The sequence below is a fragment of the Nicrophorus vespilloides genome, unplaced genomic scaffold, assembly GCF_001412225.1.
Source record: "Nicrophorus vespilloides isolate i.1.1-1 unplaced genomic scaffold, Nicve_v1.0, whole genome shotgun sequence".
In the NCBI taxonomy this organism is placed as follows: Eukaryota; Metazoa; Arthropoda; class Insecta; order Coleoptera; family Silphidae; genus Nicrophorus; species Nicrophorus vespilloides.
The window spans coordinates 1-10,486 of NW_017095501.1; the positions used below are offsets into that span (position 1 = coordinate 1).

The following is a 10,486-nucleotide window of genomic DNA, read 5'->3' on the forward strand; positions in this document are numbered from 1 at the left end:
CGTTCACCAGCTGCGAGAACGGCAACAGCGAGACGTTGCGTCGCGACGTCGTCGCCGATTTAAATCTGCCCTCGTTGTCCTCATTTTCCGATTCATCGTCGGAGAAGATATCGTCCATCATATCGCCAGCGTCCAACTCCAGGAGATCGTCTGTCTCCGCATTTTCCTCTTCGGGTGGCGTCGGCACCTCCACCGCAACAGCTGCACAGTCATCCGCTTTCTGTTTCAATCTGATGATCCCCTCCTTGATTGGTTTCGTGTCTTGGAATTTCTTCTTTCTCGCCTCCAAAACGGGATCGTCGCTCTGAGATGCTGGTGGTTCAGGCGTTGGAGTGCGTTTCCTTTTAACGACGGGTGCTGCCGCCGGCGTCGCCTCCTCCTCCTTCCTCGTACCCAAACGATCGCGCACAGATAATTTGGGCGGAGATTTGCGCGATGCTTTCGGTGAAACCTTCCTCTCGGTAGAGTTTCTGCGTCGGGGAGAGGTCACTCTTCTCGGCGCTGCGCGTCTTACAGGCGATACTCTCTTTGGAGATGCTGATCGAGGATACCTCCTCGGCGATGGACTCCTCGATTTCCTGATAACGGGCCTCTGTGTCGGCGATGGAGAGCGCGAAAACGATCGTCTCGGCGACTTCTTCCGCCTCTCAATTATCTCCCTGTTCTGCATCACGAACGCCGCACTTCTCGGCGACAGCGGCGCCATAGTGATCGTACTTAAACCGGTGTTTATGTTGAGCGGAGATAAAGGCCTCTGCGGGAAATTTGGCGGCGGTATTAACGGATGAAACAACACAGGCACCGGATTATTAACGATCAGAGGTGGCTGCGTGTACGGCCTCACGTTCTTAACGTAATGCATTTTATTAGAATAAAAGTCCTTCCTCACCGGTTGCTCCTTAATCGGCGAAGTCTTTCTATTTGCGATGGGCGATTTTATTTCCTCATCTTTTTTCACTGGTGGTTCCTCCTTAACAATCACTTCCTCTTTAACAACAGTTTTCTCTTCAACTTTAACATCTTCGCTTTCAGAATTTTGCCTCTTGACCTTAACCTTTTTAGGCTTAGCTTTTGTGACTTTCGGGACTTTCTCCCCAGATATCTCATACTCAAGCTCCTGCATCAGAGCCTCCAAGCTGTTGGCCCTTTTCAATTTGCCAGGACTCGTGTCACCATCAGATTTTTCATTCTCCAACTGCTCATCCTCACTATCAGAGTCATTGTCAGACTTGTCGTATCGATTGAATTTGCTCTTCTCCTCTTTAGTCTCCCCCTTCACTGTGTTGTTATTGCAATACCTGTCTTGGGGCAACGTCAACTTGGGGATTTCCATGACTTTCTCCTGGGGCAGCTCTGGCGCCGTCTGTATCGCAATCAGGTTGGTGCTCCTAACTCTCCCATTGAATTGACCCTTTTTAAATGACAAATCAATATAATTTTTTAACACTGATGTAATGGTAACACTTACATTTCTGGCGCCCCGACCTGGTCCTGAATGATGGAAACCCCACATCCTCTTTGCATTGCCAAACTTGTTGTGGCTGTACGGCATCTGAAGCGCTGACTTACCACCTCTGCCATGGTGATGATTGTCAGCTTTCTCTGGTTTCTTGAGCGTTTGCAGAGCTGCCATTCTGAGCAGTTCCAGGTCATCCTCCTCTTCGGACATATGGCCTTTACCCTGTTGTGGTGATAACAGTTATTAGGGGATGAAACTCCAAAACTTACAAATTCAAATCAAACATCGATAATTTACCTGCAGGGACATGTCCATGGCGCTGTTTGATTTCGGTGGCAACTGATTTCCTCCGTCTTAATCCGTAACTTCTGCACTCTCACAACAAACAAACAAAACTGATAGCCAAAATGGCGGAATGACTGCTGCTGCCGCTACAGAACCACGAATACCAACCCAACAAACCTAAGAAATCTGCAGGCGTGCCAACTTGAATATTTGATTAGTTGAGGGAAAGTTCAAAAAGTTTGAGAAAATAAAGAGTAGATAAAGCGGAAATGGTTTATTCGTCGCTAATTTTCATTCGACGCATCTCTCGAATCCGATCTTGGATTTGCTGGTTAATGACCAGTCGGTATTTATCTCCCTCCCCGAGAGCCTCCATCTCTTTGAGCCATTCCTCGCGCTCTTTTATCTCCTGCTTGATCTCATCGAATCTATTCATTTCCTTCGGCTCCTCTCGCTTCTGCTTTCTGGCCTCGACAATTGGCGGTTTTCCCTTCCTCCCGAAAGCCATCCTCTGCTGCAGCTCCTCCTTCGCTTTCTCTCTGTCCACCCGCGGAACTGTCGGCGTGAATTGCTCCCTGCTGTAAGCGCCGGATTTCAGAATCGAATCCAACGATCGACGTTTGCTGCTGCCAGGTCTAATGTACACTTTGGGTTCTCTGTTTCTGCTTCCGCCTTTCCTCTCTCCAACAGCAAGAGATGGCAGAGGTTCACCAGATCTTAAAGAGTAATTTATCCTGTTCCTTTGCATCGTCGTCATTTTACTTTCGTTGATCAGAGCTACACAAAAATCAATGCAATATATAAACAAATTTACAATAGATATTTTTATACTCACTTTGCAGGAATCGAGTCGTCTCCGGGCTGTAGTTGACCTTTGCGTGCTGAAAGACGCCGCCCTTGGCCACGTTCTTGCTGGGCCATTCCATTTGATTTGCTAAACTTTTACTAACAAAGTCTACAACTTCAATTTTCTTGCACAATTTCCACGCAACTTTTCACTTCCACGTCTAACCAAACAAAAAAAAAAAAATCAGCTCGCTGTTTATTCATCAATAGTGATACCATGGAAACGCTTATTTATATATCTACAGGGTGTCTCTTTTAGTTTTGCATTCCGTTCTCGATTTCTAGCTAGATAACAGTAATAATAATATATACAAGTTAATTCAATTATGTGTCTGTGCGATGAGATTCATAGAGGAAATTGCGTGTGAGCGTGATTGAAGCAAATTGGGAATTGTCGAAAATTGGGGCGCATCCGCTTTAAAAAGGCAGCGCTCGAAATTGTGAGGATCAAGCGGGCGCCGCTACTGTCAATTCGACGATGCTTCGAGCGCTTGTCCTGCTGATCCTCGTCACGGCTGGTCACGATTCCTGCGATTTCAGGTGAGAGAGAGAAAAAACCGTTTACATTTATTACGTTATTGTTATTGAGAGTATCCAGGCAACGAAGTAAACACGTGGCTGCGGTGATTTTGGCGCGCGGCGGCTCCAAGGGGATTCCCCTGAAGAACCTGGCGCCGGTCGGCGGACGTAGCCTGCTGCGAATCTCGCTGGAGGAAGCGCTCTCCGTCGGTTTCGATAGCGTCTGGGTGTCGACCGAACATCCGGACATCCGTTCCGAAGCTGAAAGACGTAAGTGCATTTTCTTAAAACAATTGAAAACAATTTGACGTTTTGCATATTAACTGATGGATGAATTCAGTGCCAGGTGTTAATGTCCATTGGAGATCTTCGGAGAACGCGGAAGATTGGTCTTCGTCGGTGGACGCTCTGCGCGAATTCGTCTCGTGTCGACCGGAAGTGGACGCGGTGGCGCTTCTGCAGTGCACCTCGCCGTTTCAGAACCGGAAGTACTTGGGGGAAGCGCTGGAGCGCATCAGGAGGAGCGACACGATCTGCGTCTTCTCCGTGACAAAGTGCAAATTAGATTAAGCGAAAATCGTGTTTGGAGCTAACTTTCTATTTCGTTGACAGGTCATCGCTTAAGTTGTGGTCTCGAGCCGGAAGTGACGGCTCTTTGACGCCGGTCAACTTTGATCCCGGTGATCGGCGAAGGCGGCAGGATTACGACGAAGACGAGAAGAAGGAGGAGAAGGAGGTCCGCTACTACCACGAGAACGGAATGTTCTATTTCGCGGACCGCGACCTCATCGAAAGCGGACTTCTGCAGAGCAAAAAGTGAGTTTTGCGAAAGAACGCCGCGCGCGCAATCCGTTCTCGTCTCAACCGCCGCCGTCTCCCAGCAGCAGCAACAGTCGTCGTCTCGGCGACCTTAATAATAATAATAGAGACGTATCACACCGCACGGCTGGTTCTCAGCTGCACACACACAGCATTTGAAAGTAAAAGTCCTTCTTTTTTTGTTGTTGTTGTGCTTCCTATACTACTCTCGCACGGTTTGCATTCCACGAAAAAGGCCGCGCAGCGAAAGCCAGGTGTTGTCGCAATTGTTTGAATTTGCTGACCCTTCTGCTGTTCAATCGTTCGAATTACACAGGTAAACCGATTTTCACGAATTTATAATCCAGTTGATATATTATTACCATAGCGACAAACAAAAACAATTGTTAAATGTAGGCGTTTTGTGGTGTTTTTAATGGCAGTTTTAATTACGTTCATTTCGCTGGTCGCATGGCATAAACATTGAATTTGCGCAAAGTTGTAAATCGTAATTATTATCGAATTACGTGTATTCACGTTCTTGTTTTCGTTTCGCGATGTATTAACTTTAAACAAAACAAAAACAAAAAATACATAATAAAAGAAGATGAGAGCCGCTCACTTCGTTAGTCATGGGTCCCATGATCCACGGATTACGTGATTTTCAAGTGCAATATCGATTTGATTGCAGTTTCAGCCTTGGATTTGCCCAGTTCTTTAATTAGCTTAATTCAATTACAGCTGAGAGTATGCATCCGCTGCGGTGGACTAGACTGCACGTTACGAGCGTTTATTACAAGTGCGTTTTCAATCAGCTAATTGTCGAATTATCAATAATTGATTGATCTTGAGCGTCGGGTCATCTAATTAATGAATATTTTTTTAAATAATTGTTTTCTTTTTCCAATTATTATTTTTTTTATGAATGTTTTGATGCGGGAAATTCGTAGTTTCCGACTTCCGTTCGTCATAACCGGTCGCGGCAGCATCCGTAACGTTGTTTATTGGGTTGTCGCCTTCCACCCATAGCAACCTGTTGCGTGGTTGCACGCGTTGCCAGCTAGGCAATAGCAGGAATCGCGGTGTTTTGTTTTTTTACTGCTGCTGCTGGTGGTGGTTAGTGCAAATGAGAGTCATCCGGTGACACACGAGATGCGAGCGTATCGGATCCGCCCCCCAAAACGTAAAAGGAATACCTCGATAATATACGTATACGATTGATACCCGTTTCCAGTTGCCAGCTGATCGTCGTGCCCGACTCCGAGAGTCTCGAGATCGATTACCCCTGGCAACTGTATGTAGCAAACAAACTGCACGACTACCATGGCAACAGAATTGACTGAAGGTATGGTTGTATCTGGATCTTAATTTTGCTCTTCATACTAATTCATTGTTGCAAATAGGTTTGATACCTGCTGTGTACAGGGACATCTTTGAGGTGTGCTCTCACAATGGGTCACCCATCCACAAGGAGGTGTACCAGGTGCTGCTTAACCAATGCAAGCTGGATGCTGCCCTGCTGAAGACCATTTGGAATTTAGCAGGGCCTCCGCAAGGGGAGGTAACCAGAACCAGTTTGTACAAGACCCTGGCTCTGGTGGCCTGGACACAGCAGGGAAAGTCGCCCACGGATAAGCTCTTCCAGAACTTCAATGGCAACGGTAAAATGCTCCTGAAAATGTTGTGCTAAATGTTAAATCTTTAAGTTTTCTTCAGAATACCCGTTACCGCAGTTGGGCGATTTGAATCCGGTGCGCAATCTTAAGCTTCAAATCAATTTGAAGGATAATCCGGCGACGCTGGGATTAACGTACGGCGAAATAATGCAGTTGGATAGCATCTGCGTGGAGCTGGTGCCCGAGAAGAAGGGACTCTTCCTGAAACATTCCGAATACGTGATTACGTCGCGCCGTTTCAATTCGAAAGCAACGAGACGATACAACGACTTCGTCGCACTTTACGAGCTTCTTCTGGCGAGATTTCCCTATCGCATAGTGCCCAGGCTGCCGCCCAAGAAGATCGTTTCCGATTCGCATTTCTTGGAGGCCCGACGACGAGGACTGCACCGCTGGATGACGTTGGTGTGCCGCCATCCGACGATCAGTCGCGATCAACTGGTTGCATACTTTCTCACCGATCAAGGACCCGATTTCCAGTACCGTATCCGGGATATCTACAGGCGTGCACCGGACGAGTTCATGACCTCGGATTTCGCGGCAAATTCAAAAGTAATCTCGTAGTACGTGAATTAGAGAAAAAAACGATGATCTAATTATATTTGTTGCTGCAGCATTTGATTCCCAACGAATGCACAGAGTTCGCCGCCAACAGAGAGCAGGTCCGGACTCTGGTGCAGATCATCGGCAAGCTGAAGTATTTGGCGGATGCAGAGGTGGAGCGAGCGCAATGCAGGGCCAAAGATGCGGAAGACTTGGCCGCGCAGTTGAAAGCTCTAGGATCGATTAACATCGGTAATGTGGCAACAGGATCGTGGACTGGAATGCAAAAGGGTTTCGTCACCATTTCCGGGTAAGAGTTGGATCACTTCGAATGATGTTACGACATTGCATACGTTTCGTGCGCAGGGAGTTGCTGTCGGTGTCCAACAGATCGCAGCAGCATGCAAATCTGGAGCAGATCACCGTATGCGAACGGCTCGGACTTCTGCTGGACATGCTCGTAGCACATCGCGACCTCTGCGAGCGTCTCGAGAAAGGATTGGCCCACGACCATCAGACCGCTCTCGCTAAGATGCTCTCTCTGAAGAAGAGAAAAATCCAAGGCGTCATTCGTGGCACCGACGTGAGTCCGCAACAGCATCACCTTTGTGCCATTTCGGGTTATCTAATTCGATTTTCAGACGGAAAGCGTTGAACAGCTCGAGGCCAAGATGCTGACCCAGGAGAACGTAATCACGAACATGGAGCTCAGATCTGATTTCAGTCTGTATTGCGTTCACATGGAAACGCAACTCGTCTACGCTTACTTGGAGACGCTCTCCTCGATATTCAACAGCAACGTCTCGCTGAAAATCCGAGCGCATTCCGAAGTAATGATCGCAGATGGCACTGTCTTAAATCAATAATTTATTTTTGCTTTGTTGTTACAGCTGGCGGAGATCTGGAAGCAAGTGATGCCAACCGTCGAAAAGTTCCTGCCCGTCGATTACGGCGCGAAGAACGGAAAGAGTTAGCCTTTTTCTTTTTCTCAGATTTATCATTCGACGAATTACTTACATAAATATATTTTTATACGTAATCAATTTATAGAACTAAAAGCGTTGTTTGGCATCGGGCATTATTACAACAACAACAACAAAAAAAGAAGAAACAGAATCAATATCGAATAATTATGACATAATACTAGTTTAGTGCAAAATCGCTGAATTTTTTTTCTGGGTTGGCAGTTTCGAATATCACTTTCATAATTTATTCTTAACATTAGCAACTTTTTAAACTATGTAAATAATCGACGATGAAGGTAACTGTGTATGTGATTTATAGAGAAATTTATAAATATATTCAATACTAAAATATACTTTTCGACTCTATTATTTGTTAGAAATATGGTCAGGGTGTCTAGTCAACCAGCAGTTGGTAGTGCCAGTCCGTGCAGCGCCCTCTGTTCATGGTCCAAACTATGATTGGTCTGTCATATGCATATTTTAACCTCATTCCGAAATTTGGTAAATTATCAATATTCATACTTACATTTAATCGGGGGGGCGGTTGGTGGATGCGCCGGGTGATGAAAAGGGTTACAAAACTTTAATACATCCCCTACAATGTATGAGTCACGACGAAATCACATCTTCGTATATATATATTTTTTTTTCACATACTCATTATTTTTTTTTTTTTTAAGTTCTTTACACTTNAAAACGAGAATCGAAACAATCGATACGATGTATACATATTTAAACAACAACGAAAAAACATCTCCATGGTAACTCAAATATAAGGAAACAAACGAAGGGTATTACAATTGATCAATCGCTTAACATCTAATTTTACATGTAAACTTAACGCACTCGCACTCAAAAATTATCTCCGTCTCTCACTCACTCACTCTCGCTCTCGCTCACTTATTAAGAACGTACGAAAGTAAAAATCAACGAAAAATCAACAACTTAAATCGGAATTACATAATATATAATAATTATATATTTTATTTTATTTTTTTTGGTTAGTTCTTTTCGAACGTCTTTTTTTTTCCTTGTTTGCTTTGGTTTCATACGAAAAATAAATATAAATTATTTACAAAATCAATCGATCAACGAACAGTGGTAGTGTGTACATACATTTATATTTATATTATATATATATATAACGCGCGCAGCAGTACATATTCAATTGTTGTTTATTTTCAACGGTTGGCAACGAGTTATTCTCACACGTCATCAATCAAAAAAAAGAAAAAAAGAACTTGATCCGGTTGAAGAAATAATAAACCAATTTCACGAGTCTATATATATGTACAGGGTGGTGTGGTGGGTGGTAATGTGTTCGGATATGACCGTGAAAACTCAGTCGAATATTGCGCCGAGTAAGTATATTTATTTATATATATATATAATAAGTTTCTTCTAACCTGTTTTTAGAATTTTCAAATAATTTTAAGTTTTACGTCAACTGTCAACGATTTCCGGTTACTTGTTTCTTCTGTCAAGTTCCGTACCTAAACCACTAGATTCTTTTTTTTTTTGGGTAATTTTAACCTTAACTCTTAAGATTAGCAATAATAATGATGTTCATTCATAATTCCGCCTTATTCATTATCAATTAATAATATGAAATGTTACGCGCTCGTTTCGTTTTTGTTTTTCTTTTGCGAACGAATAAAAGCAAAATAAACACGAAAGAATAAACAAACGAATCGGCGGTGAACTTTTAAAATTTAGTTAATTTCCTCAATATTAATTACGTTTCCTCCCTAAAATTACACTTCGCGAATCACTAGAATTTAAACTGTATTTTAATTTCTCTCTCTTTTTCCTTACGAAAAAAACGAATTGCACTGACCCCGACCCCAATTATTATAATGCGAAACCAAAAAAGTCAGTAAACGGACGAAGATCGCCCGTCCGTTTACTCAATAACAAAATTAAACCTTCCTTCCACTTCTTCACCCCATCCGCCCTCAATCTTCAATTTATGTTTCTTTCTTTTAAATTTACACAATTTTATAAAAACGCACGGCTCATCAATTTCGGTTATTACGTTTGATGTGGACTTGTAGAACCGTCTCTTTACATATTTATTTATTTTTTTCTTGTTTAACTTTGAACACATTATTCTTCTCTCTCTCTCTCTCTCATAAGTTACTTTCTGGTATTTTTCTTCTCTCTCTCTTCATCAAAACGAGAACGCGAATGACCTGAATGAATCTCTTCTTTTATTCAATTATAAATGTATTTATTCTGTTTCGCTTGTGACCTTTAATAGGGATACAAATTTGCATCGTCGATCGATCGATTCAAAACGCAAAGTGACCATTGATGATCACCATAGGAACAGAATCAATAGCATTTGATAGAAACTGTCAAAATTGACGTTTCATTCGTGACTGAAGAGATGCTCTCTTTTTAGATGGATTAACGATTGATTGTGCAACAGCAATCAATGGAATTCGTTTAAAATTATGCATACAACCGAAACATATCACTTCGTCGCGTGTTTGCGTAATCTAAGTTTCACTTAAATAATGACTAGCGCTACTAAACCTTCTCGTTTTCTCGAACTTCGGTTTCTCATCTATCAGTATACTATATAATATATAGAGTGCCGCATAAAATTATCTATATAAAAATTTGCCTAATCCGTGGAGTAATCGAACGTTCTGTTTGTTTTTTGTTTTTGTTGTTGTTGTTGACGTAGGCAAATGTAGATCGCTCCGCGTTCCTGATTTTGCCTACGTCCGGCCATTCGCGTTTCGCCTCTAATTAATCTCGTTCAAATATATATATTAGTTAATTAATATTTCTTATTTATCTCTCTCTTGATTATTAATTAATTAATTGAATGTCGATTTATAAAATCAACAGTCGATAAAAATTTCCTACTAATTTACGTTTCCTTAAATATTACATGTTCATATTTCATGTTTATATATAGTCGCGTGGTTGGCCGAGAGGAGGGGTTTCACAATTGAATTTGTTTTGATGCTCATCTGTTTTGTTGTTAGGGCATCCGCGTCGCTACAACAAAATCACCAAGGCACTTTCTCTTTTTGTCTTTGCATTTGATCTCTTTCTCGTGCCGTAATTTTTTTTTTGGTGCGGTTCACGAAACCCCTTCCTCGACTTTTCTTTATATTTTTGCGTTCTGAAATATTTCGAAGACGTTTTTCTTTCATTCATTCACCTTTTTTTTTGGTTTAGAGTATCTCTGTCTCTGTCCCCCCATCCCCCTCCCCGTGTCAGAACATGAAGATGTTCTCTGTTTGATTGATTTTCAGTGTCTTTGTTGTAATAGCTTACACTTCGCAGGGGATGGTCGGCGTGTCGGTGAGACTGAGCTTGACGACGGTCTGCTCTTTGCGTCAGGCGGCCATCGTTCCAGCGGTGCACGGAAGGACCGG

At 42.9% G+C, this 10,486-nt stretch overlaps 5 protein-coding genes across 8 annotated transcripts in view; 2 read left to right on the top strand and 3 right to left on the bottom strand.

Moving 5' to 3' along the window:
• Positions 1-4: 4 nt before the first annotated feature.
• LOC108564721 (serine/arginine repetitive matrix protein 1-like) lies at positions 5-1,893 on the bottom strand (the record flags this gene model as incomplete). The annotated part of the gene is made up of 3 exons (XM_017923862.1): positions 1,757-1,893; positions 1,469-1,681; positions 5-1,411 (listed from the first exon to the last, which is right to left on the bottom strand). Coding segments are annotated over exons 1-3 (1,638 nt in total), but the record flags the coding sequence as incomplete, so codon positions are not given.
• Positions 1,894-1,986: 93 nt separating this feature from the next.
• On the bottom strand, positions 1,987-3,207 carry LOC108565607 (UPF0193 protein EVG1 homolog). 2 transcript variants are annotated; one of them, XM_017925265.1, is made up of 3 exons: positions 3,165-3,207; positions 2,580-3,118; positions 1,987-2,521 (listed from the first exon to the last, which is right to left on the bottom strand). In XM_017925265.1, the coding sequence occupies exons 2-3, from the start codon at positions 2,668-2,670 to the stop codon at positions 2,019-2,021; spliced, it is 594 nt and encodes a 197-aa protein (XP_017780754.1). In that variant the 5' UTR covers positions 2,671-3,118; positions 3,165-3,207; the 3' UTR covers positions 1,987-2,018. The 2 variants fall into 2 exon arrangements, with proteins under 2 accessions (XP_017780754.1, XP_017780680.1); XM_017925191.1 differs by having other exon boundaries at positions 2,580-3,185.
• Positions 3,103-3,803, top strand: LOC108564803 (N-acylneuraminate cytidylyltransferase-like; the record flags this gene model as incomplete). Its single annotated transcript, XM_017923984.1, has 2 exons — positions 3,103-3,379; positions 3,450-3,803. Coding segments are annotated over 2 exons (507 nt in total), but the record flags the coding sequence as incomplete, so codon positions are not given.
• Positions 3,804-3,981: 178 nt separating this feature from the next.
• On the top strand, positions 3,982-7,436 carry LOC108565422 (sorting nexin-8-like). Of its 3 annotated transcripts, none has more exons than XM_017924992.1 (8): positions 3,982-4,244; positions 5,142-5,252; positions 5,311-5,568; positions 5,624-6,135; positions 6,198-6,436; positions 6,493-6,709; positions 6,768-6,956; positions 7,017-7,436. In XM_017924992.1, the coding sequence occupies exons 2-8, from the start codon at positions 5,231-5,233 to the stop codon at positions 7,098-7,100; spliced, it is 1,521 nt and encodes a 506-aa protein (XP_017780481.1). In that variant the 5' UTR covers positions 3,982-4,244; positions 5,142-5,230; the 3' UTR covers positions 7,101-7,436. The 3 variants fall into 3 exon arrangements, with proteins under 3 accessions (XP_017780481.1, XP_017780561.1, XP_017780394.1); XM_017925072.1 differs by lacking the exon at positions 3,982-4,244 and adding an exon at positions 4,828-5,090; XM_017924905.1 differs by lacking the exon at positions 3,982-4,244 and having other exon boundaries at positions 4,828-5,252.
• A 2,945-nt stretch (positions 7,437-10,381) lies between these two features.
• The window catches only part of LOC108564878 (cyclin-dependent kinase 5 activator 1-like), a 4,903-nt gene continuing 4,798 nt past the window's right edge, over positions 10,382-10,486 (bottom strand). Inside the window, exon 3 of the mRNA XM_017924104.1 lies at positions 10,382-10,435. Coding sequence (XP_017779593.1) covers positions 10,382-10,435 — 54 coding nt within the window. The remainder of the gene's footprint in view (positions 10,436-10,486) is intronic.